The 26326-nt window shown below is 55.8% G+C and overlaps 2 protein-coding genes across 2 annotated transcripts in view; both read right to left on the bottom strand.

Moving 5' to 3' along the window:
- The window catches only part of CMIP (c-Maf inducing protein), a 228638-nt gene that overhangs the window by 160284 nt on the left and 42028 nt on the right, over window positions 1–26326 (bottom strand). The gene's annotated exons all lie outside the window — the stretch shown is intronic.
- On the bottom strand, window positions 11709–20238 carry LOC110260907 (wiskott-Aldrich syndrome protein family member 1-like). Its single transcript, XM_021093762.1, has one exon. The coding sequence runs from the start codon at window positions 20094–20096 to the stop codon at window positions 18969–18971; it is 1128 nt and encodes a 375-aa protein (XP_020949421.1). The 5' UTR covers window positions 20097–20238; the 3' UTR covers window positions 11709–18968.

Below are 26326 nucleotides of genomic sequence, written 5' to 3' on the forward strand. Positions count from 1 at the left end.
GCACAAACACACAAATGCTGCTCGGGTCCCCTCCTCGGAGCGAGCCAGCCAAGTCGGATTCATAAGACCCAAAGTCTGGGGTCCGGGGTCCAGGGACCAGGGGACAGTGAGAAAGTGAAGGTCACGTCTCCTGGGGTCAGAGTGTCAGTCTGGAGAGATGAGAAAGTTCTGGAGGTGGACGGTGGTGGTGGTGCCACCACAGTGTGAAGGTACCTGATGCCACCGTACCACGCGCTTTTAAGTGGCTGAAATGGGACACTTTATGTGATACGTATCTGACCGCGACAAAGGACACATAAAAACCACTCCCCTGCAGAACACAGAAGGCACCGGCTCCTTTGAGAAGCGGAACAGCCTCCCCCGTGGCTGGGGGCTGGGCGGCCGCACATCTGGGCCTGCGAGCTGCTGTGCCTCCGTGGGCAGGTTGCTTCGCCTCTCTGGCCTCAACTGCCACCTCCATACAGGAGGGCCGTGGTCACGAGTGCAGCTGCCACGCACCAGGCTCTGGTGGCACGCCCGGCATGGCCATGACACACAGTCTTGCCCGTGAGGTCAGAGCACTGGGCCTGCGCTTATAGTGGCTTAGTTAACTCCCCCAAGGTCACTGGCTGGGACTTCGGGCCGGGCTGATGGAGCAGCCCCAGGTCCGGCCCTATGGTCATCTGCCTGGTGCTTGTTTACTGTCTCTGCCACTGGGCAACAGGCTCCAGCACGACAGACACCGTCTCTGTTCTGTTTGCCACACTATCCCCAGAGCCAGCGTGCAGGAGCCTCAATAAATACTTGCTGGGCGGCTGGAAGAACCAAGTTCTGTCTGACCCCCAGGTTGGCTTTCTCTCTAAGCAAGGGACAGTGGCATTTACAGGGCCCAGGCGCTCAGGTCTCTGCGTGGCCTGCACGACACTGCAGCGTGTCACAGGCCAGTGTTCTCCAGGAGCTGCCAGCAGAGGTGGGGCCCGCGGGACCGCAGTTAGAGGGACAGAAAAATCCATCTACCTCCCGGTGGACGCCCACACACTGTCACACATACACACTCACACCTGGCGAAAACATCGATGACTCAGAAACCAGTAGCTGTGAGTTTCTGCCAGCGCGCAAGGGCTTTGCTTTCGGTTCAAGGGGCCCTGACGTGGGGAGCGAGCCGAGGGGTGAGGTCAGCCTTACAGCCGCACCCCCCGGCCGAGGAAGCTGAGCCTGGGCAGAAGTTCAGGGTTACCTGATGGTGACTCGGCATGGAGACAACTTGGGGTGCTCAGCTGAGCGGCCACCCCGCTGCGGGGCCTCCAACCAGGGGCTGGGGTGGTCAGGGAAATGCGTACACTGCTCTCCAAGTGAAAGCCACATCAGGCTGCGTTCTGGGCCACAACGCTCTTTGGGGGAGGGGGTTGGCAGTGACCTAAATTGGGCAAACACGGCTGGGCTGGGTGACTCGGGAACCTGGATTCGTCAGATTGGATTTGTCAGCTCCTTGGCCAGGGACCAAGGTGCCGTGAGGGACGCCCTGCTGGTGGAGTCCCACCAGGATGGGGGCAGCTGGGGTGGTTACGAGGCCCTCCTTGCACTAAGTGACTGTGGGCTCCAGGTCCCCTCCCGTAAGACGGGACAAGTCTGTACAAGAGGGCCAACGCGGGGCCACCATGCAGCTGTGAAAAGAAATGAACTAGACCCACAGGAATCAACAGAGGCAGGTCCCCAACACGGAGCAGAGGGAAGAAGCCAAGGTGTAAGCACACTGTCAAAACACACACAAAGCAAAGCTGCACGTGTGTTTGTGTGTGCATGTATGTGTGTGCTTATGTGTGTGTAAAAGCTTTAAAGTGCAACGGAAAGATCTACACCAAGTTTATAATAAAAGATACCTGGAGGCGGGTGCTGAGCCAGAGGTCAAGGTAATTACAGCTTTTCCAGTACTGTTTATTTCTTTTACTTAAAAAGGCAAAGCAAAGACGAGAAAATATTATCAACAAGCAATCCTAGCTAGTAGAAATGTGAGTGTTTTTTTTTTTAATTGAGGTATAGTTGGTTTACAATCTTGTGTTAGTTTCAGGTATACAGCAGAGTGATATTGATGTGTGTGTGTGTGTGTGTGTGTGTGTGTGTGCGTGTGTGTGTATACATATATTCTTTTTCAGATTCTTTTCCCTTACAGGTTAAGAAACATGGCTTTTGATATTAGTCTTTGATGCCTTCTGTTTGATTATTGGCTAACTTGAAATTTCGTCATCTCGACATTTGTGTGTGGACAAGCAATGAATCCTATTCATTGTATATGTACCCTAAATTGTGTTTTTCTTTTTCAGTTCTCAAAACTCAAAAAGAGAGCCTCTCCGGGAGCATGGGGGGTTCACTGCAAGTGCTCACGAAACTGCATTCCTCAGCAAGAGCTCAGGGTGCAGGTACAGCTCTGCTGGGGGGCACTCCTCTCACCTCTGGCTACTTGGGGTAAAAGAAAAGGTCGGCTCTTGCCCCCAGGGCAGGCAGCCGAGGGGCTCCGGGTGCCCTGTGGGGGAGGCGCCAGCACGGAGCCCTCCATCCCCCCGTTTCTGTCCAGGTGTGGCCACCTGAATGTGGCTCTGATCGCAGGGTCCGATCCACCAATCACACTCCAGGAAACCCAGTGACGGCACCGATCACCAATCAGAGGGCCTGACTGGCCTGAGCGAATCGTGTTGCCAGGCCAGGTTGACAGGATTTCAGCTGGAGGCACAGACGCTCGACGTCTCCTTTCTCTTGAGAAGCCTTTATCAAGGCAGATGTGCCATGTATGGACAGCGCTGCTCAGTACTGAAACCAGCAGCCCCTGTGTCCACCCCGACTTGGCTCCTAAATTTCAGATTTCCTCTCAAACTGTAACAGTGTCCCTTGGATGCTGCTTACGCACTCTCCCTCCCTCATCTCCCCCCGCCAAAAAAGAAACGACGTCCCATGCACCACATCTCACGGTATCATCCGCCCGCCTTTCTACAGAGAAATCCTAGCTGTAGGATTCCAGATGCCAAAGGGAAAAGAAACATCCTTTCCCTGATCTTAGCCAGTTCCCAAGTGAAGAAAGGTTTATCATGTGTTCGATAACCCAAGGGACCCCCAAATCATGGCCACGTTGAAATATGGATGCAAAGTAGGGCAGGAGTTTTTAAAACCACTTGATTTCTCTGTTAGTCCACCATCCTTATCTGCCTGCAAATAAAGGCAGACTTGCATGGGAAAATTCTTCACTCCGAGGAGCCACCAGGAGGGGCTTTGGGATAAGCTCCCCACACACCCCACCTGCTAGATCCAGGGTCCACATAAAGCCCCCTCTCCAGATGAGGTGCCCCAGCACTCAGGGCTCTACCCTCCTGGAAGCAGAAACGCCCCTGTACAGCCGTCCTTCCAAGAAGCAGTGGTGGCATTTCAGGGAGGTGGCGACCACAGCAGTAACCATTTTACGGAGCAGAGAGGCAGTGGGGGCAGCTTGTGTTGTGCTATTCGGTGGGGGGGTGAATGGGGAGCTACCGGATAACTAAAACCTCTGCTGTCTTCCTGCCACTGCCGACCATCACCATAGGAACCACATCCTGCTGCTACCATGGCAACTGCACAGTACCATCCGCTCCGCAAGCAGTGATGCAGAGGCCACTCAGGAAGGCTTGCTGCAAGGCCTGGGGGCTGACAGGGCCCTGCGGTCCACAGTCATGGGGACCGGGAAGTGACAGAAGCTTTCCAAAATGATTCATTTGGGGTTTAAAAGCCCTCCTCTTCCCCCCTCAAGAATTTATCCCCAAATTAAATCCTTTCTAAAGTATGTTCCTGTTCCTGAGCAACAGAAATCTCCAGAGTAAAACACATCAGATAAGAATCCCATGGGCTGTGCTTTCAACACACGGCCATGGCTCAAATGGAGAGAGTTAAGCTGTGACATCAAGGGACTTTCACGGTGAGACCCCTATGGCGGACCCTGCAGCAGACCAGGCACTGGGCAAGGCCCTGCCAAAGCAGCATCTGATTTCATCCCCTAAACCTTGCTCATAAACTGGCTGTGCCCGTCACCCCATGACCCTGTTCAGAAGAACCCTGCCCGGCGTCACAGGAGCGCTAGCATTCCTGCAGCCCCTGCTCCAAAGCCAGCCTAGTGACAGCTTCAGTTCTCACCCCAGCCCCCACCCCCCCCACCCCACCCCCAGCAGGCACGGGACCTTCCAGGGGGCCATGATTTCAATGCTCCCTCTGCATCCCGAGACGATTTCAGAAGCCGCCTCCTGTGCACCGCAGTCCAGGGAGACAAAGCCCTCAAGGCCGAGGGCCTGCAGCAAGGAAACAGCCTAGCCTGTCCCTGCGCTCACAGAGGTATGGTCGTGGAGTGCAGACTTGGCAGAGCCGTACGAAATTGCCATTTTGTGGGGTAAAAGTGGTCCAGTACCAGCAACGTCATACGGCTCAGCCTCATGCCTGAGCCTCGGCACAGCTCCACTTTACAGATGAGGCAACTGAGGTTCAGAGAGGTTAAATGACTGTCCGAGAGCACAGAGACAGGAAGTAGGAGACAGAGGACTGACACCAGGTCTGTCTGGCTTCAAAATCAAATTCCTTCCCCTCCACCCGGCGATGCTATTTCCCAGAGTGCCCAGGGGGCTGGGAAGCCCAGCAAGGGTGTGACAGAGTGGAAAACAGACCAGCAAAACCACTTCCTGTGCTATATGAGATGTGAGTTAGGGGCCCAGGCTCTGCTCTCGAATGGAAGTAGGTCCAGCAGAGAGGCAAGAGCAGCAATTGACAGGGATTTCATCTTACCCTTTTGATCAATATCAACAGATAGAGAACACAGGAAGCAGATCAGTTACTTAATCGGTTTGAGCCCACCTGACTAGTGGGTAAGGTAGGAGAGAGCCCGGCTGCACCTGCCGCCTAAGAAATGAACGCCACCATGTGAGCCAAGAGTCCAGGACACAGGTGATCCGCAGAATCCTTACTTCCCCATCCACAGCTGGCCGCTGGACCTCTGGCCAAGCTGGAGGGGAGCACCCCAGCCTGGTCCCTTTGGGGACTTCAGAGGGAAGCCCTTCTCATCACCTGTGCCCTCCTCCTCTCCCCAACAGTCCCAGGCATTTCCTGTATCCGTCCACACGAGAAAGCCATTGTGTTGGTTCATAACCCTGACACCTCTCTTCATGTCCCAACTCCGTGGCGTCAAAAGCCCAGAGGACAGACAGTAGGCCAGGCGAACTGACCCCCTAGCAGATGGCTGGTCATGCTTTCAAAATGCTGACAGATTTTTCTATGCTCAGCAATCTTCTGACCAAAGAGAGAGCCAAACAGGAAATATAGGGATGAGGAAAAAATTCACAGGCTTCAGCCATGGCAGTTTCAAAGGTGGCCCGGGAAATAGGATCTTAAACCTTCCAAAGAAGAGCAAATCCTTGAAAAGCTGCAATACCTGCTCCCCTGCACTCCTCGCTCTCTCACGCGCATGCGCGCGCGCGCGCGCGCGCACACACACACACACACACACACACACACACACACACACGAGTTAACCATGGTGGAGTCGGGGCAGGGTCACTCAAAGGATCTCCTTTCATTTACTCTGCCTGCCAAGAAACTCCACAAATCCATGGGTGCCCATTTTCCTAGAAAACCCAACGACGATAAGAGGTTCCCTTTGTTGTGGGGAGAGGTCAAGGTTGAACCAGATGTTTTAAGCCAACCTTGTGCCACAGCTGCATTTTCCAAGCCTCCAGGGAAGATCTAATTTGAAAATGGCATTCCCAACGGCTGGCACCACTTCTGACATATTCCCAACAGAGTCAAGGCTGCTCCACGTTTCTTCCAGAGAAAATGTTTCCAGGCTCCCTGGTGTTTTGCAGGGAGATTTCGAGGACACACCGGCTCCAATGTTGGAATGTCTTTCGCTCGACAGACCATTATTTTACAATTATGACGCTAACACACAGATACAGCAATGTCATAAAAATTTAAACAATCCAGAAATATGAAGGGCAAAAAGCAACCAAGTCTGTTTCACCTGGATTCAGTCCCACTGGCTTTCCCAGAGACAATCCCTTTTTCTAGTTTGGGGTGTTTCCCTGGAGTCATTTTCTGGGCATTTATGTACATGTAAAAATTCCTTTGTTGGCATTTCCATCGTGGTGCAGCGGAAACGAATCCGACTAGGAACCATGAGGTTGTGGGTTCGATCCCTGGCCTTGCTCCGTGGGTTAAGGATCTGATGTTGCCATGAGCTATGGTACAGGTCGCAGACGCAGCTCAGATCTGGTGTCTACCTAGGCCAGCAGCTGTAGCTCTGATTAGACCCCTGGCCTGGGAACCTCCACATGCCGCAGGTGTGGCACCAAGATGCAAAAACAAAAAAAACCAAAAACAACCTTTTGTTGTACGCTTGGGTGTGGCCATGGGTCTCAAACACAGCTTGTGTTGGACATCCTCCCCGGCAGTGCATTTTAGATGGACCTCAACATGCCTCACATGCCACAGAGTAAATGGACTCAACTGTACCAACCAAGTCCTTCACTGACAAACGAGCGCTAGCTCTAGCTTTTCACTCTGCCCCCTTATATTCCCTGGGCGTGTCTCTAGACACATGAAGGAGAACTTCTTTAGGGTAGATACCCAGACGCTCTGGTACCTAAGGCCCAGCGCCAGGGCTCAGTGGTGCACAGCCAGACCGGTCCCAGCCCCACGGAGCCGTGAGCCCACTGTGAGCTCGGACGCCTGTCGTCCGCGGGGTGCCCAGGCTGGGGAGGCAGGGCCAGCTTCCTCTGGCGGAAACATCTGAGCTGGGTCCTGGTGGAGGTGGCCACGAGAGAGGGACAGACGTTAGAGTGTCCGGGGAGGGGCAGTGGGGTGATCCCGAGCCTGGGAGGAGCACACGCCTGCGAGGAGCAAGCGGGAGCCGGGGTGTGGCTCCGTGGGAGGAGGATGCAGGCCCTGGGATGGAGACCCTGCTGGGGGGGGGCCAGGGCGAGACCCAGGCTCGGAGCAGGAGTGATTCGATCTGTACCTCAGCAAGCGAGCACCTGGGGGGCCAGGAAAGAGAGAGCGGCCACGCGACCCCCTGGGCCCCAGGGAAGGGCACAGCGGTGGGCAGCCCAAGGGGGAAGGCGTCTCCCCGCTCGGAAAACTGCAGAGGGACCAAGAATGTATGGCTAGACCTGAAGTCAGGTGACAGGACAGGCGAGCACTCGGAGGCCGGGACCACAGGATCTTCATCTGGTGGCTGGGTCGCTGTCCAACTGGAGGCAGGAGCCTGGAGAGTGCTTGCACTACGGGACTTGGTGCAGGGAGCAGAGCGCGCAGGGATGAAGGGGCTGAGGAGTCCAGCGGGGGGCGCAGAGGTGGAACCAGCAGGAAGCCGCCCCACCCTTAAGCCGGCAGGACCGAGGGAGGGAGTGGCAGTCCTGCAGCCTGGGGCTGGGGACAGAGAACCTCGGTGGCGGTTGCTGTCAGAGAGCTTTCTGGAGACAGAGGGGGAGAAACCCTCCAGCCTCCCCCTGGCTCCCCCCATTGGCCACACCCAGTGACACCAGCACTTGGGACACGTGGCCACAGGGCCAAGCTTCGGCCCCATGCCCAGGGAGGAGAGGAAGGACGAGGAACAGCCCCAGGGCCAACACACCCAGACCAGCACCGCCAGCCGGGCCTCTGGCAGCCGGAGTAGCACCTGGTGCAGGAGACACGCCGCCTAAAAGCATAAAGAAAGCCCGATGGCTTCGGAGCCCCTCTGGGGCGCCAATGGATACATTTCCTGAGAGTTGCTGCCCCTGCTCTCGGACTGACAGGCCTCCTTATCCGCAGCCCGGCCGCACAGCCCGCACTCAATGGCAGGTGGATAGCGCCTTCTCTCAAACAGAAGCCCCACCCCTCACGGCCCCACAAACGTCACTACCGCCCACGGGAGACTGTTTCCACACTGTGAAGCAGGAGGGACCCCAAAAGTTCAAGGATAAGAACCAGGAGGCTGAGATGCTTCGATCAGCTGCAGGTCACGGTGAGGCCCCTGCACACAGGCGAGAGAACCCTCCTCACCGGCCCAGTCCACCCCGACGTCCTGGTCGGGGTCTCTGGCGGCTGGCGCGGAGAGAGGCTTGCTGCCAGTCATGCTCCTGCTAGAGTCCAGCTGGGAGAAGGCACGGAGACGAGGTGAGGGCTTTGCGGCTGCCCGGCTCTGCCAGTAACCAGCTAGGTGACCACGGGTCAGCTCCAGCCCCAGAAAACGGGAAGGATACGATCTCCCTCCGGGGCTGTTGGGAAATGTCTGAAACAGAGCCTGAGTCCTCCAAAGATGACCCTCGGGAGAGCCGTGCACTGCCTCTTCTCTCACTGGAACAAAGGGCCCCATTCCGCGCCCGACAGAGAGCTGTGTTACTATTAATGATGCCAGCACTGACCGGGCGCTTCCACGTGCCAGCCTCATCCTCAGGAGTTCACAGCTAGGGAGCCACTTAACCTACACAAGCCTGGGGACTAGGAAGCACCGTTATACCCACTTTACAGATGAGGAGACTGAGGCAATGAGAGGCTTGGCATGAACGCACCAACACACAGTCTGTAAGTGGTGGAGCCAGAACTCCAGAGCTGACCCAGTGAATCACTACTCTAGCACTACCCGTTCTGGGTGCCTGCTGTGTGCCAGGAACCACGCAAAAGTCCCCCCAGGCTGTGGATGAAGAAAGGGAGGCCCAGTGAGAAGCCACTTGTCCAGGGTCACAGACTGACAAGCACCCACGTAGGTTGGAACCCAGGTGGTCTCACTGCAGAAGTACGCTCCCGACCTGCAAGATCAGCCTGGGATGAAGGTCGAGTCAGGCGACCCCTTCTGCCCTCCTCGCACCATTTGTGGAAACTTCTCTCACCCTCTTCCTCCGGGGGTGGCCACACAGCCCCCAAAGCGGGGGGCTTTCTTGGTCACTCCTCCCCCCGACTGCAGGGGCTGGAACACCTGCTGCCTCACAACAAATCCAGCCTCAAATAGACAAGAGCATCACCAGATTCTAGCCTCTTATACAGTAAATACATGAAGTCATTCTCCACAAACAAACACATTATTCTGGGGACCAAGAGACTGGACATCAACAAAGCTGGCAGCATTTTTTTTTCTGTTTTGCTTTTCCAACTTGCAGCAGCAACCAGAACAGAAGCCCCGAGGTCCATTTAGGGGCCCTCTTGAGCCCATGACCACGCTGGGTGACCGGGATGGGAGCGAAAATAGTGACAGTTGTGCCGAGGCTGCGAGTCAGGGCAGTGAAAGAGCTGGGCTTGGAGAAACTCATACCCAGAAGAAGTCGCACCAGGGGCTGGCTCCAGCTCAGCCTGTGCCCCGGGGACAGCTCGGTCTAGGAAGCATGCAGAGCTGGCCCTCGCACCCCAGCCAGCGCCCTCTGGGCAGGATGACAGGCGGCACCCACACAACACCCCTGGCACGACCCTGGAAGTTTCGGCCCTGCTCCACAGGCGCCTGGCCCTGGGAGGGCGTCCTGGGCTGCAGAGGATCAAAGGCTAGCTCTATTTTCGAGCTGGCCTCGCAGGAGAATCCCAGGGTGGAAAGGAACCCAATCCAGCCAGGTGGTGTGACGGATCAGCTTTCAGTCCCTTCATTCACTCGACAGCCGCTTCCGGAACACCTACTATGCGTGGGGCAGCAGCCAGCACTGCTGGCCTGGCTCCTCCACTCCAGCCGCTGCCTGGGACCTTGGCCACGAGGCCAGCGAGGAAGGTGGCACCTATGAATAGCACACTGGCAGGAAGCCCCCGCATCCTGGGCCTGGCGAGCAGCCGGCAGGCCCCACTCTAAGGAGACTCCTCTGGAAGAAAGAGAATCTTCCAACCAGCTAAAAAGAGGGAAGAACGCATGGATTTATACAGAGTGTAGGCAAGGGATTCAAACCAAAGCAAGAGGCTCCCAGCAGCCAGAGACGGGACAATCTGAACATCAAAATGAATCAGAGTAACTACAATGCATGCCAACAGAGCAAGTATAAATTCGAATCCACGAATCCATATTGATCATAAACATTTTTAAAATCAACCTTTGAGGAGTTCCTGTTGTGGCTCAGTGGGTTAAGGACCTGATGTTGTCTGTGTGAAGATGTGGGTTCAATCTTTGGCCTTGCTCAGTGGGTTAAGGATCCAGCGTTGCCAGGAGCTGCAGTGTAGGCCACAGTGTGGCTCAGATCCTACGTTGCAGTGGCTGTGATGTAGGCTGGCAGCTGCAGCCTCGATTCAACGCCTAGCCCGGAAACTTCCATATGTCATGGGCCATAAAAAGAGGGGAAAAAAAAGAAAAAGAAATCTTTGGAAGAGCCTATAAGATCAATTCATGGCTCTCGAACTTGGCAATAAGGGGGAAGACGAAGCTTTTTTCCTGCCTTTCCTGTATATACTGAACTTCAGTACCAACAAGAAGCTGACAAAGTAAAGCTTTTTTTAAAGAATAATTCCATCTAATCAATGAAGAAGAAAAGGGAGACTTAAAATGGCCTCACTCCACACCCCTGATGAAATAACGGGACCCAAGCAGTGACTGCTGATGACAACTAAAAACCTGGCGGGAAAGCAGGCGTCTGTTGTATTAGCCCAAGTGTAGAACCAACTAGAAAGTCACGGAAAGTGGCGGGAAACTTACAGGGAATACAGGGCACAGAGGAGCTGGTTCAAGGACACCGTGGGGAAGCAATCAGCGCGAGGCCAGCGAGGAAGGTGGCACCTATGAATAGCACACTGGCAGGAAGCCCCCCGCATCCTGGGCCACAAGACAGATGACCCGATTCAAGAAGAGGTTTAAAACCCTGAAGAGACACAGAAGGCAAATGTGAGGAACAGACCACGCTTGGATCCTTATTTGAACCAATCACAACCCAAATCATTTACGAAACAACTGGGGAAACACAACCAGGCACGTGGTGTCAAGGAGCTACTGTTCCTCTCTGAGGCGGGAGAACACATCAGCTACATGCTCATGTTTTCAGAAGCTACTGTTCTTTTTCAGAGACGCCTAGTTCAGTGACTTCTACTGAGGTGAGAAGATGTCAGGGAATCGTTCCGGGTCATTCAGGGGGTGGAGGAGAGGGGACTGGGTGGGGATGGTTACAGGACAAGACTGGCCCAGCGCGGGTAACTGCTGAAGCTGGGGACGGGTACACGGCGGCTCATTCTACTCTTCTTGTCAGAGAGGTTTTGAATTTCCCAAAAGAAAGACTATTATTTTTTAATTAAAGAAAGAAACCATCACTCTCAGGCGGGTCTGAGGCAGAACGGAGGAGGCTGGTGTTGGAGTGTCGAGAGCTGGCTCCAGAATCGCGCCCCTGGGATTTCAACCCCGGCGTTGCGGCCGGTCAGTCTCGTGCATGCACTCGTCCCTTCGGCCGCCAGGCCTCAGCTGACTCCTCCGTTAAGTGCGGCTGCTCCCAATGGTGCCTCCTCTGGAGACGGTTATGAGGACTGAGTACAGTGACTCAAACTAAGTGCTCCATTCGCCGAGGGCCCATGACAATGGTAAGTGGCAACATCACCACCTTACTGGTTCCATCTTCGTGATCTTTCGAAAGAACGCAGGGAGGTCCCGTCACGGCGCAGTGGAAACGAATCCGACCAGGAACCACGAGGTAGCAGGTTTGATCCCTGGCCTCGCTCAGTGGGTTAAGGAGCTATCGTTGCCGTGAGCTGCGGTATAGGGCACAGAAGTGGCTCGGATCCAGCGTTGCTGTGGTGCAGGCTGGCAGCTGTAGCTCCGATTTGACCCCTAGCCTGGGAACCTCCATATGACACAGGTGTGGCCCTAAACGGCCAAAGAAAGAAAGAAAGAGAGAAAAAAAAGAAAGGAAGAAAGAACGAATGAACGAACAAACGTGGGCGACAAGGTGTCCGTCAGGAGCAGATTCCCAAGCTGAGCTCCAGGGTCCTCATCCCGGGAAACGAAATCCCCGATCCCTGGTCTCCGCGGCTCCTGGGCAGCTGCAAGGAGCAAGTGTCTCCTGGTCCCTGGGATGGCCTGGAGAGCTGGGAATCCCAGCAGGAAAGAGACGGCAGCAGGTGGTAGGATGCTGAGGGCACCAGAGACGCCTCGACAGGGCGCCCAAGGGGCAGGAAGGCAAAGCAAGCAGGAGGCCCTTGCCACATGCCCACCAGGGAGCATCCTCGTCCGCAAGGGTAACGTGGGCTGATCGGAAAACCAGGTGTATGTGCAGCAAAATTCGTCTGGGGCAGGACTTCCAGGTGGAGTTCCAGGCAAAGGGCCTCACCCCAGAAAAAGTGGGGAGGCCATTCCACTCTGTTCCAGCAATTACACTTGCACATTCTGGCTCACCTGGTCGGGGAGATGGGAAGACAGCAGCCTGGAGTCCTGGTCTCAGGTGAGACCCAGCCCCAGAGATGGAGCTGGGGCAGGTGGCCCAGGCAGGGTTCGGGAGCCACCCTGAAAGGTGTCCCCAGCTGACTCAAGGGAAGAGCTCTGTGTTGGGGCCACACTGGCCCAACCTGCTCAGGGTGACCAGAGGGAGATGGACAAACAGGGCAGGAAGGAAAGAAAGCCAGACCATGACTCCCCAAGCGCACTGCTCCCCCCATCATGAAGGCCATTCCGACTCTCAGTGCTGACAAAGCTCAAGCTCAGAGAGGCCCCAGAGGTGACACAGCCAGGAAGCAGGGGGGCCTCTATGTCCAAGGCAGGGGCTATTTCCAAAGCCATGCCCCCTCCAGCACATGCGCATAGGGCCTGGGTGGCAGGGATGAACCCCCCAAGCGGAGGGAGGCATACACACTGGGTGGTCCTGCCTGAGCCATGCTTGCTCCAAAGGATGGAGCTAATAAAAGCCCCCAAAGCAAGAATGACGTCCCAGAGGCCTGGCCTGCAGGAAGCAGGCATCACCTGCACAGGCTTGTATGGACCCGCTCTTCAATGGGACCTGCTAGCTTTTCTCCCTGAAGGGTGAGCTTTCTCTGCACAGCAATAAATCCATGATTCCCTTCACATCCTGAAAGCTGCTGCCCTTCAGGGGAAGTGAAAGGGAAGCTGAGTTTTTCTAAAGAGTTAATTCCTGGGAGCGAGGGGGGCCTTCACAGCGAGCAAGAAGGGGGCTTCAAACATCCAAATTCCACTTCTTTGGAAGGACTGCATCATGTGCTTCATGTTGCAAGCCAGTGGCTGGCAGGACTGGGGAAGGCTGGCTCTGGGCCGTGACACTTGTTCTCCTAAGCATTTCCCAACCCAGGCTGAGCGGCTGATGAAGAGCCTGTCAGGGCCCCGGGACGCGAGGCCACCCTGTCCTGCTGCCTGCTCGTTCCACATGCCACCCCGGCCTCCAAACGCTGCCCCAGGACCTTCCTCGGGGAGAACCTCCTCGGGGCAGCGCCGTTGCATGTATCCACCCCCATTCCAAAGGCACGTGGCCTCTGACCCAGCTACTCCACTTCTAAAACGTGTCCCAGAGACATACTCGCATGTCTCAAAGATACAAGCACGTAGCTGATGGCCCCAGCGTTACCTGAGAGAGCAAAGGCTAGGAACAAGCCCATCACAAGGGCGTGGTTCTGTAAATCCAAACGGGGGACAGTCTGCAGCCACAGGGGGAGAACGAGGAAGTCGAACTGATAGGGAACAATCTCTTACTACAGTTCAGTGAAAAAATAAAACAGGAACGTGTAGGGGGAATTCTACCATTTGTTTAAACAAACACAAAAGAAAATAAAAGAAAGCGTGCATTTGCTTGCGTGTGCCTACACTATCTTTAGAGATGAGATCACTTTGACCTTCAGAGACCCTCAAGGCTGGCCTGGTGGCCGGAGCACAAGAGGCCGCCACGCGGGGCCCCAGCACTGCAGGCGCTGCCATTACACACCCTCCCCAGGACGCAGGCCGCCTGCTCCTCCAAGAACCCCAAATACAAGGAGGGCCGAGCCCCAGTCATCCGCACCCACTCCATCAAGAAGTCTCACTCAAGCCTTGGGTTGAATCCGGAGAAGCCATGTGAATTTTGCATTCCATGCCATATCTGTGCCTGTTCTAAGTGCAAAATAATATTTTAAATGACTCCCTTGTCAGGCTGGTTAACCTTTCCCCCTCAACCAAATCTGTTTCTAAAATAGATGTTTCCAGAAAGGGGCACCGAATTACAAATTACACACCAGTGAAATCACTTAACCTTTCCTCCTCTCAAGTAAAATGCTCATTCCAAGAGGATGAGCCACGCTTTCGATTATAGAGCCACTAAAAGACTCTTCCCTCTGAATCGACCTAACGGATCCATGGGGCAGACACGCCGGGTTAGCTTATGCTTTCGAGAACCCCTGACTCCCGCTGGGCTGCACAGACCCTGTCTGAACGGAGTGGTTTGAGGCCTGTCTTTCTATCTGCAGAGCACGGGCGCCCAAGACCTCCGAGAGCCAGACCACAGGGCTGCATCTCTGGGCGCACGTGGAAAAAAGACCTGGAGCCGCTTGGACTTCTCCTCCCACTGAACAATCTTTACACTTGGAAAACCTTTCCTGCCCCCGGCTAGTGTTCTTCAGTCATTCCTTTTATTTCCATTTTTATTTCCCTTTTCCAATGGTATTTCCATTAACACAAGGACATTAAAAAAAAAAAAAAAAAACAACAGTAAATATCAGTAAAAGGAAGGATCGGGTTTCCCTGCGTAATAGTGTCTGAACTTAACTTAGCAGGATCCCGGGCTCAAAAGTAAATGTCAAGATTGCACTGGGCTTTCTTCCTTTTTTTTTTTTTTTTTTTAGCCTTGCCTGTAGCATGCGGAAGTTCCCAGGCCAGGGACCAAATCCACGCCACACTAGCAACCAGAACCACAGCAGTGACAATGTCGGATCCTTAATCTGCTGCCCCACAAGGGAACTCACTTCACTGGGCTTTGTGAAGGGATGACAACTTCTCTGGGGCGCCCTCCTCGTTAGTGACTTCTGAGTCCCCCCCTCAGTAAGGACTATACCGCCAGAACGGTGCAGAGCGCAAGCTCAGAATCACACAGACCTGGATCCAAGTCCAGCACAGCCAGTGTCCAGCCGCATGAAGTTCCTTAACCTCTCGGAGCCCTGGGCTCCTTGTCCATAAAATGAGGCTAAGAACGGGCCCTCTGCTACAGCTTCAGAAAGATGAATTGAGATAATGTGTGTCCATTACCAGCGCATGGTAAGCACCCAATAAAAGGCAGTGCGTATTATTCCGGATTTACACCAGCCACTGTTTCACCACGCAGAGGCCCGAGGAGGTCTCGGAAGGGAAATTATCTTGGCCAACATGTCAGAGCAGCTTCCTGACACGGTTCACCATGGCTTCCCTCCCACAGCCTGACGGAAGCAGACAAGACTTTCAGTTCCCAAACCAAGTAAGCACCGAAGCCACCCTCCGGGAGGGCCCAGAACCCGGTCCAGAGGGCCCCAGCCTGGGCAGGCTACCCTGGAAAACCGGAATGTGCGTGGCAGGACATCAGCGGCCCTGCGGCTGTGTGAGCCCGGCTGGGCCAGAGGACCAGACACACCCCGGGCAGGATCAGGCAGGAGTGTGGCAATTCAGCTGTTCCCAAACCTGCTGCTCTCCTCCTTTATCTGGGCACAGGGTAAGAGTCCACTTCTTCCCACTGCCCGCCCACCCCATCCCCTTAAATTGTAGGCATGGCTGCAAAGTAACATGTGGCACTTGCATACCCATGTATAAGTTGTCACATCGCCTGTCCTGCCTTCGTAACAGTAGAAACACACGCAGAGACGGAGCCTCCATCAGCGTGGGGCCCCAAGTCCTCTGAAGATGAGCAGGGCCCCTGCTGAAGTGGCCGAGACCTTTAGCACAAAGGAGAAGCAAACGTCAGTTGGGTAAAGCTACGCGGGCATGGGGTTGTTTGTTACGGCAGCATAACCTAGCCTAATACAAGGAGTTCAAGTGCACAGACTACAGCAGGACTTCTCAATCTACCTGTGGTGAGAGAGCAGTTTTTACTTTTATTTTTGATTTTCAATCCCTCGCAGACCAAAACTTTTGAAAAACAAACAATAAAAATATTTTAAAGTTACATTACTAGAAAAGTGTCTACACCCTTCCTCTCACTCTGTGCTCACCTCTGCACAGATCAGCAAGGATCCCTGGACCACACTGCAGCGGCACAGTCTGTGGATCAGGACAAAGGTGGGGCTGAAGCCCAGCTCCACATTTTTCTTTTCTTTTCTTTTTTTTTCTATTTAAATTTAAAAAATTTAACCTTCTTTTAATAATGATTTGTATTTTTTCCATTATAGCTGGTTTACAGTGTTCTGTCAGTTTCCTACTGCACAGCGAGGTGACCCAGTCACAGATACATGTATACAATCCCTTTTTCTCACATTATCCTGCTCCATCATAAGTGACTAGATATAGTTCCCAGGACTGTACAGCAGGATCTCACTGCTTACACGTTTTTCTAATGATGGGGAAATAATTCCACCTTCCCAAGCCTCAAGTCTCCATCTGGAAAGTAAGGATTTTCGTGGGAGGATTTAAACATGAAGCACGTAGCCCGTGATGCCACATGTGAAGGGGCTCAATAACTGTCAGCTCCTCGTCCACTCCTGCCTGTTCCCAGGTGATGTCCAGGTTACACACGGGCCAGGGGCTGGCTCAGGGAACTGGGGGCATGGGGGGCGGGGGGCACTGGCTGCAAAAAGCCTTAGAGGAGAAGGCAAGGGCTGAATTCAGAATTCACTTCCATACAGCCACCCCAAGATAAGATGGTCAGACTGGCATCTAAAGGGAGACTGGTGGTCCACTCGGACCACCGGAAAACAACTACTGCCTAAGCCCCACAGGAGAAATCTTAAGGTAACTCATCACCAGTGGGGAAGGAGGGCTCACGCCACTCGCGAGGCGTCATAACTACTGAACCTCACAGTGATCCTGTGAGACAGGCTCCGTTAAGCCTCTTGTGCAGGAGAGGAAACGGAGGCTCGGAGCGCCCAAGCAACGGACCTGCCATCACACAGCAGAGCTGACCGTGGGGACACAGGGCTGGCTTCACTCGCTCCTGGAGGGTGACCAGCTGTCCAATTTTCCCAGGACTTGAGACTCCCAGTTTTAAAATGAGGACAGTCCTGGGCAAAGAGGGGTGAGCTGGTCAACCCTACCCAGAGCTGTGCCCTTCAGCCTCCACGTTGGGCACGCGCTGAACAAGGGCAGGTTTGCGAGAAAACGCCACCAGTGGCCGGAGCAGGCTGCCTGCCTGGGAGAGCCACGGCCCATGACATCCTTCACACGCAGCTAAGGACGGGGACAGGGGGACAGGGTGCGACGGAGGTACAGCAAAGATAAGCCGATTACCTGGCATCTTGGGGACAGTGAAGGCTCCACACAGCCTGGGGACTGGCCCTGCCCTGAGGCCTACTCTGGAATGGAAACTTCTAAATACCGATCACATAACCAGAAGCGGTTTTCTGGCCTGCTTTTTGTTTTTGTTTTGCTTTTTTTTCATTTGAACAATAGGTAATCAGAATGTGCTGGGTCAGTGACATACTGTCATAATTTGCCAAACAAAGCAAGGGGAACACGATCCCAGCGGTAATGCTTTGCATTTCTTACGAGGGCGAGTCCTGGGCGTGACTTCATTTTCCAGAGCTGCTGGCGGTGTCCCTGTCTCCCTCCTCATCACCCCACCCCCAGCACGATGCTCCAGTGCCTGGCATGTGAGAGGCCCAGGGCAGTGGGCGAATGAGCTGAGGTCTCTGTTCCGCAGTGACTAAGGCACCCCCAGGCCACCCAAGCTGATCCTCTGTGGCTGTGTCACCTCCCCGGCCATCGATCCCATGGATCCTGTGCTCAGGACTGTCCTAAACGCTCCACACATAAGCTGACCGCGTCCTCTACTGACCAACCCAGGACACTCTGGGGGACAAAATGAAATGGGGCACAACTGAGAATGACCCCAGGACGACACGTGTTAACAGGGATTGTCGCAGGCAAAACAGCCCAGGGGTCAGGCTGTTGAAGTACCTAGAGTGACAGCTCGGAGGGAACAGGCCCAGGCTCCGGGCCACAGCCTCTGGGCGAAAGCCCAGCCCTGCCACCTACCAGCTGTGTGAGTGACCTAACCTCTCCCAGCCTCGGTTTCCTCACCTGCACAACGGGGCTGGGTAGTAGCGGCTCCTAGGGCTCCGGCGAAGACCACGCTGCTCCTGTTAGCATCTGCAAAGCCTGCATATGGGACCTAGCATGTGGGAGGTGCACTACACATAACAGAATATTTTATTTAATAACAGACAACAAAATTCTCCTATCGCCCCCAGGGGATTACTAGAATCATCGCTGTTTCACAAATAAGGAAACCAAGGCACAGAGGGGTTCCGTAACCGCTGAAGTTCGTGGCAGAGTGGACGCGAACCTAAGACCCAGGCCCCGTCCTAGGGCACCAGCAGTCCTGGCTCTGGCCCCACTCCACCCCACCCCCGACACTGGGGAGTGGGACACTGCCTCTCCCCATCTCAGCATTTAGGACACAGGTCAAGTAAAGGTGCAGAAAGGACAGAATCCACACGTGGCACATGGCACTGCCAGAGCTCACCCTCAGGCCCAAGAGGCGGCCGACTTAGAGGCTGTGTGGCATTTGCGAATTCCAGAGGCACCAGTCCCATAGGAAGGGCACTGCTGCCTAGGTCACAAGCCAGCGTTCCCCTTTTCCCCTCTAGCCAAGTTACTCGATCTCAGAAATTCCTTTGCAAGACAAGACTGAAATGCAATCTCCAACCCTGTCGGGCCCAGTGGAATTTCACCAACACAAATTGCCGAGTTCTCCAGGAAAACGGAGGAAGCCTGCCTGAAGTTTCAGATTCTTGGTAGGTCTTAGAAAGCTCCAGCACTCGAGTGGCTCCTGGAAGCGGCAGGAAGTGGTTTGCCTTTGCTTATTTTCCAAAGGATAACCACCAGATTTGCTCATAAAAACTTTGTAACCAACTGGCAAAGGACACCTGTGCAATCAAGTGATTTCTCAGTTCCTTAGGGCTTTCTTTTGTTAATTCAATTCAAAGAAGTAGTGCTCAGGGCTGGACAAAGTGCTCAGCACACAGAAAAACAAGAGGGAGAAAAAGAGAGGGGGGAGGGAAAGGGGGAGGGGAGGGAAAGGGGGGAGGGCAGCAGAGCATCTTGATGAAGAACCAAAATTCACCAAAAGCAAAGTTACAAGGTCAGGGAAAGCCCACGGCTCTGGGAGCAGCAGTGCTCGGGCAGCACCAGCCATCAGCTGGAACAAAGGGCCAGGCCTGGAGCTGGCAGCACACGGGAGGGAGGGAGAGAGGGAGGAGGCACGGAGACCAGGAGCGGCCGGTGACGGCTGAGTGCAGAGGGAGGACCTGGGCCCTGGCTCCTGGCTGGGAACGTCTGGAGAGGGAAAGAGTGGATACGGGGGTGAGCCAAGCAAGGCGCAGAGACAGGTAAAGGTGCCGGTGACCCAGGGCGGAGGCCAAGGACGCTGGGGTCTTGGCTCGAAGTCTGGGTACTTCTGATGAGGCCAATTCAGGAGAGTCTCGCCCAGGCCCACAAGCCCAGGCTTGAAACTGGGCAGGGCTGGGAGCCGCTGACGGTCAGACGCAGAAGCCCAGCGGGGTGGGGGCGGGCAGATGAGCTGGAAGGGAGGCGAGGGACAAGTGCCTGGAAGAGAAGGGCCAGAGGAGGAAATGCGTTTCCTGCCAGGAACACGTGGGAGGCCTCCGGTCCAGTCACTCTGCTCCCCGGGGATGCGTCCTGTCCCCAGCCCAGTGCAGCCTGGAGGAGCCCAGATTCCTGGGGTGCGGACCAGCCCAGAAGATGGGCGGGAAGGGAGCCCAGTGGGGGCTCTGGCAGAGGGAAGAGCTCTGGGGCTCCAGGCCCCCCACAGAGCCAGCAAGCGGGTGAGCAGGGGTGGCCGAGGCAGGCGAGTCCAGACCCGTAGATTCACTTCCCTCTCCAGCGGACTGAGAGTGAGGAAATGGAGAACAATCTGGAAGGGGCTCTGGGAAAGGGAGCTGGAGCCTGGGACTTGAGATGGAGACTGAGGGCCCATGTGAGCGTGTACGTATGTGTGTGTGAGTGGTGTGCGTGTGCAGACACAAGCCTGTTCTCCAGCACCTGAGTCCTTCCGCGCACATGGAGGTTGTGCACCCATGACCTGGAGAACGTGGTCTCGTGTGCACACTGAGAAGGTGTACCCACGCCTGCACGCATTTACACGGTGAGCCCGGCGCAGGCCCACACACCTTCACGGGCACGGCATCAGATCGGGTTCAGAGCCGTGGAGGGGGACTGAATCTTGGCCTACACTGCACGGACGTGTGGCCTTGGGCAAGTGACCTAAGTTCTCCAGGGCTGTTTGCTCATCTGGACGATGGGCTAATAGAAGTGGGCGTCTCAGTGTCGTTAGGGGGTGAAACGAATTCGCAGTTGTAAAGCACCTAGATGGGCCTGAGCAAACGCTACATACATGTGTGGTGAAGAAATAAACCCTTGCCTGCAGATGAGCGCTTACACAGCTAGGCGTGGACACCTGGGGACACCCGAGAGGTGTGCCCAGTGGAGGAAGGACACATAAGGGCAACTGCACACGCGGGCAAGGAGACGCTTGGTGTGCAGGCATGTGCCATTCTGGAACACGTGTGCTACCTGTACCCACGATGCCCGATGCCCAAGGGAGGAAGTGTGTGCGACGGCCCAAGACACGTGCTGCTCATGGGTCAGTGGGAAGACACGTGTGTACGCGTGCGGGCGCGCAAGGGATGCCTGGGGAGCACGCATGCGCGCGGGCCGCCCCCACCCGTGGTGAAAGGCAGCTCTGAGCAGCCTGGGCCGTCACCAGTGGCCAGATGCCCAGAAGGACCCCTCGGGCCAACTGGCAGTGGGGAAAGGTAACCCACGCCATCAAGGCCGGCGACAAGGACCACGTCTGCTTCAACCTGGTGCCTCAGCAAGTTTTACAGGAGGGTCGGAAAGGGGGAGCGCGAGCAGGGGAGGGACAGAGACACGACGGTACGCGGGCCACCCACTGGACACACACGCATTATTTCCTTTAACCCTCCCGGCAGCCCTGGGAGGAGTGGCACCCTCGTTTTCTCCGATGAGGAAACAGATGAAGTAATTTGCCCAGAGACCCTCGGCTTTGTATCTGTGGCTGCCCCCTCCGCCGCTGCGCTGTTCTGAGAATGAATGGGCGAACGAGCGAACACACGGGCAGGGATGAATGAACAGAGAACAATGGCAAGGAAACCGAAACTTAGTGTCCAGAGGAGCCACAGCAAAGGGAAGCACTGGCCTAGCAGGCACATGCCACACTTGAGAAGGACCCACGTGGCAGAGGGTAGGCGGAGGCTCCAGGCCAGGCTCCACCAGCCCAGAGCCAAGGCAGGCCTGGCATCTCCATGACGGGGCCTCAGTGTAAATTCTGAAAACTGGTGTCCGTGCCACTCACCTCCCCTGGGGTTTGAGGTGAGCCAGGTGCCAGCTACCCAGCCCCCCAGGGGCTGGGACATCGCGGGGAGGATGTGCTATCACGTGACTTCTCAAAGTGTGCTGTGCAGAGTTCAAGCCAATGACAGCGAGAGGAAGTCCCCTTGTCCCCGGAGACCCTTCCAGAAGCTGCCAGCTGGGTTCAGGGGCTCTGTGGAAATGGTCCCTTAGGCCCCCAGCCTACCACACTTAGCAGTCCTGACTTCAGGTGGCCCTGGACAAGTGGCTCAACCTGGCGGGGCCCCAAGCTCTTCCATGGGGGCAAGGATCGATCCCCCAGTAGGGGTTGGGGTGGGAGGCCCCACACGGGGCTGAGAGCAGAGCTCATGAGACACGTGGCAGGTCCTCCCACGGGAGGCCATTCTTATAAATGGCAACCATCCAGGGGCCCCGGACACCCCTTAAAGTACATCCGTGATCTACTTTCAGGGCCTTGTCCAACTCCCAGCTCACCTGCCACTACGGGAGCAGGTGGCCCCAGGCACTGCTTCCAACGGGTGCTGGTTTCTCCCTCCTACACCTGCTGCTCGCCCCTGCCCGCCTCTCTGTTTAACAGAATGTTCTTCTTGGGCTCTGACCATTTTCACTGAGAGTGCTGGTTTTCAAACTGCGTCCCCTGGAGCCTCTGAATGGGTCCCGGGGGTCCCTGTGGGGCTGACCTTTACCTCGACCTGGACAGTACGGCCTTATGAACCTTCTCTTGTGAGGAAGAGCCCTGAGGCTGAAATCACACAAAGGTTTATTACCCAACTGCACATCACAAAACCCTTTCTTGCAGAAGCCCTGCACCCCCCCCCCCCCGCATGCATCCATTCATTTTACTCATTTATCCATTTCCTGACAGTCTCCCTCAACTAGTACGGACCACAAAGGCATCGGGGGTGGGGGTGGGGGGCTGTTGTTTGTTTTGTTCATGTCTGTATCCAGAGCACAACAGTAGGCCCAATAAATATTGACTTTATTTTATAATGAACTAAATGCAATGATTAGTACCAATAACCACAGCACTGACTAGGGGCCAGGCTCTGTTAACACCTGTTACGTGTGTTCACTCACCCAGGGCCCACACCGACCCTGGAAGGAAGGTCCCACCATTCTCCCCAATTTACAGAAGAAAGAACTGAGACACAGCTGAGCTCACTACCCCGGATTTGCAGCATCTTGCAGCCCCTACCTCCAGTCCCTGGCTCTCCCACTCCCCGGGCCTGGAACAGGACCCTGCTCCCTTCGCTCCTCTCCTCATCAGTCACGTCTCAGAGCTGGGGGGGTGGAGGGAGGAATGCAGAAAACTACCTTTTACATTTGTATGTGCCCACTTCCAAGACAAGAAGACTGAGGACTGAGAACTCCCTTTCTAAGTCGGGGAATAGGGTAGAAAGGAAATAGACAACAGTGGGCTTGGTGAGTGGGGCTAACCAACGTTCCAAGAAGGATGGGCGCCTGCCGCTGAGGACCAGGGAGGGCTTCCCGGAGGCGACAGCTCAAGGATGTCAGGTTGGAGCTCGGTCTCCTCCGTGAGTGAGGGCTCCAGGTCAAAGCCTCCAAGTGGCAGCTGCTGATGGCTCTGGGGTCTCAGCCACAAAAAGAGAAGGAAGAGGGGCCCAGGATATCTCAGACGAGGGACACAGCTACCCAACCCCCAACAAGCAGGTCTGTGCTTCCATCAGCCTATGGTCGGTCAGCAGTGGCGAGTAAGGCTCTGGCCACAGCCCGCGAGCGGGCAGAGGCACGGCGGCAGGGGAGGAGCGCACAGCAAGCTTCCCACCGTCCCCGCCGTGCAGACCGCACCCCAGCAGCCAAGCGGCCAGTCCCATCCTTCCCTGGACGCCAGGGCGGAAATCCGTAACTTCCCTCCTCGCGGGAAATGGAGCGACGGCCGGGCTGGGTCGGTCTGTTGTTCTCCCCAAGGTCCCTCCACCGCCCATCCAGGCAGGCAGCTCCTTTTTCAGCCCCGGCCCAGGCCCCTCACGGGAGCCTCGCTCCTCAGGTCTGCCTGGCTCCCACCCAGCACTGTGCCCACCCTGCCTGGGCACACCCATGGGTTCCTTCCCACCTCCCCCAGGTCAGGAAGCTCCCATCTGACCACCAGTGTCCATGCCTCCTAAGACCCTGTGTTATGGTGATAATGACACTGACAGTGACGACAGCTGACACCCTGCCAGGCACTTTACACTTATTAATTCACATAATTCAAAACTTTGCCACAGGAAGCAGGATTAGGCCCATGTACAGAAGAGGAAACTGAGGTTCAGAGAGGCCACCTAACTCGCCCAAAGCCTTGGAGTGCCCAGGCACAGGACTAGTCACCAGGACCAGGCCGAAGTCAGCTCTGGGACTACGGCCAGGGACATCTTCCAGGCGTCATTAATGACAATGGGGCCCAAGCCAGGGGCTTCTTTAGCAGGTAAACGAGATAATGCAGGTAAGTGCCTGGCATCTCGAGGCTCTGGATAAACGGCAGTTATTCTTATCTATCCTTGTTAAGAATAACCAGGATAAAAATCCAACCAGGATGAGACTAGCAGGTGTCAGCGGCCCATGGGCAGCATCAGGGAGTCAAAGGGGCCCCGTAGGTAGGCCTGGCCTGAGTTCGAGTCCCGGCTCAGCACTTGCTACTGTGTGGCCCTGGACATCATGGGCAAGGGAAGAAGGGCGGCCCTCGGGTCACACCGTGACCCCCGGGAACCGTGCAGACAAACGTGAGCACGCCTGGCATGAGGGCTGCCCTGAACACTAGTCCCAGGGCGGCACCAGCCAGCGCTCTGCTCTAACCTGCTCTTTTGACGTCGGCTTCCTGTGGGAAGTGTGTCCAGCTTCGTATCCTCCCCGAGGTGAAAGGAGGGCTGTCTGCCCTTCCCCTGGGAAGTTCCTAAGGAGGCCCGGCAGGTGCAGGCAGTGCTAAGGAGCACCCCTGCCCCGCAGCCCCAGGCTCCTCTCCACCCTTTGCATCAATGAGGGTCAGTGCTGGGGACCTTCCCCCCTCATCTGCTCTGTTCTGGAAACACCTCTGGACAATGGACCTGCTATGGATGTCCCGGCCTGGGGCTGGGACCAGAGAGAAGACTGCTGTCCAGCAGGTGGGCCCTGGAGCCGCTGGCCGAGGCTAGGGTAGCACAGCATCAGCCTGCTGTGGGCCAGAGACCCAGGAAGAGGCGGCTCCAGCAGCCCAACGCCAACGTGACCCTGACCTTGCTTCCCCAGGGGACTGGTCAGCAGGCGAGGATGGTGCCTGGAGGCAAGCTTCTGGAATATTCCTCACCCAGGTGGGTGTGCTGTTACCTCCAAGTCAGGTACTTGGGTTTCCACGTCTCAGATCCCAGGTGGAATCAGAGTTCCACACACATACATTTTTTTTATTAAGATAAAAAACAGCTAATAAATAAATCATCTCCTAAGACTTCCTGAAAAGCTTCCAGTTCATAGCCTGGGCCTGAAAACGAAACAGACAACCCATGGGCCTGTGTGGACCATGCTCAGCCTTTCCCCTCCCCTTCATGGTGTTGGGGGGGGCAGGGGGTCACCGAGTGGTTAGTTTCCTCTCTGAGCCTCAGTTTCCCCACCTTTCAGTTCCACTGTTGGGGAGATTACAAAGAGCACAGATGCCTGTGCATAGCAGGCCCTCCGAAACACTTTCTGGTTGCAATTCTTACCATTTTTATTATTATACCAACTCTCTGAACCCTGGGTTTCCACGTGTGAAGTGGGAACAAGCAACCTCATTAGCCACATGGCTGGCGGATCACACCAGGCAAGGCCCCCAGTCTGGGTGACAGCACCTGGCTGCAGTACGGCTGCCATGTCATTGGCACTGCCAAGAGGGCAGCCCCTTGGGTCCCATGGGGACCTGTACCACGCACCAGGCCTGCTCCAAAGGCTATACACAGCAACCCTCCCTTGATCCTCAAGACCTGAGAAGTGGGCCGTGTCACTACCCTCCACGTTTGACGGACGGACAACAGATAAAGGAGAGACAAAGTTCTCCCCAGGTCTCCCGGCCCACAGGGCAGCAGCCAGCTGTGCGTCCAGGCATCCAAGCTCCAGCATCCATGCCAACCACCACCCACGGACTGCTGCCATTAGACTGGATTCTGATGCTGGTGGGGCCCCCGGGGAGGTGGCTTTGTCACTCTGAAGCAGGTGTCCCTGGGTGCCAGGTGCTTAATGATGTTGTCACCCTGTGGGGACAGTGCCTTCAAGAGAGGCAGAACTGGAGTCACATGCCAGGAAGGGGTGACCTGGGGTAGAAACCAGTTCCCAGCCATGAGTGAGGGCGCTTAACTTCCCATTCGAGTTTCACACGGACAAGACGGGGTCCCACCTCCCTTCCCCCCTTGCTGCCCCCTGGTCTCACCAGGCTCAGACGCCCCCCACTGCAGAGGAAGCGAAACAAGGGTTTTCCACCTCCCCACTGGCCGCCCTCCCCTCGCCTCAAGCCCTCTCGCTCCCTTCTTTTTTCTCTTCTCTCTTCATCCCACCCCACCTGTCTCCCTGCCCCCAGCCACCCCCTGACCCCTGATCCCCTGGAGCCCCTCCTCGCTACACCCCCATCTCCGCTCCCACCCCTGCAACACCATCCATCCTCCGCTCGTGCCAAGCCTGCCTTTCTCTGGGTGGGTCTGTCTCCTCACCCTCACTGCTGTTCAGGGGTCTACTTTTGCCAGCCTGGGTCTGTGCTCCCCCCTCCATCCTCTGCAGGGGCCTCCTCCTTTCCCTCAGGGGCTCGGCATACCCTCCCAAGGCGCCTCTGTCCCCAGCCCCTCCCTGGCAATTCCCTCGGGGGCCCCTCTCCTCGGCCCCTCACCCTCTTGCTCTGAGGGCGGAGAGAAGGAGGGTCCTGGGCAGAAGGAACACCTACCATCCATCCCGGCTCACGGCAGTGCCCAAGGCTGAGGGGGC

The sequence above is a fragment of the Sus scrofa genome, chromosome 6 (assembly GCF_000003025.6).
Source record: "Sus scrofa isolate TJ Tabasco breed Duroc chromosome 6, Sscrofa11.1, whole genome shotgun sequence".
Lineage (NCBI taxonomy): Eukaryota > Metazoa > Chordata > Mammalia > Artiodactyla > Suidae > Sus > Sus scrofa.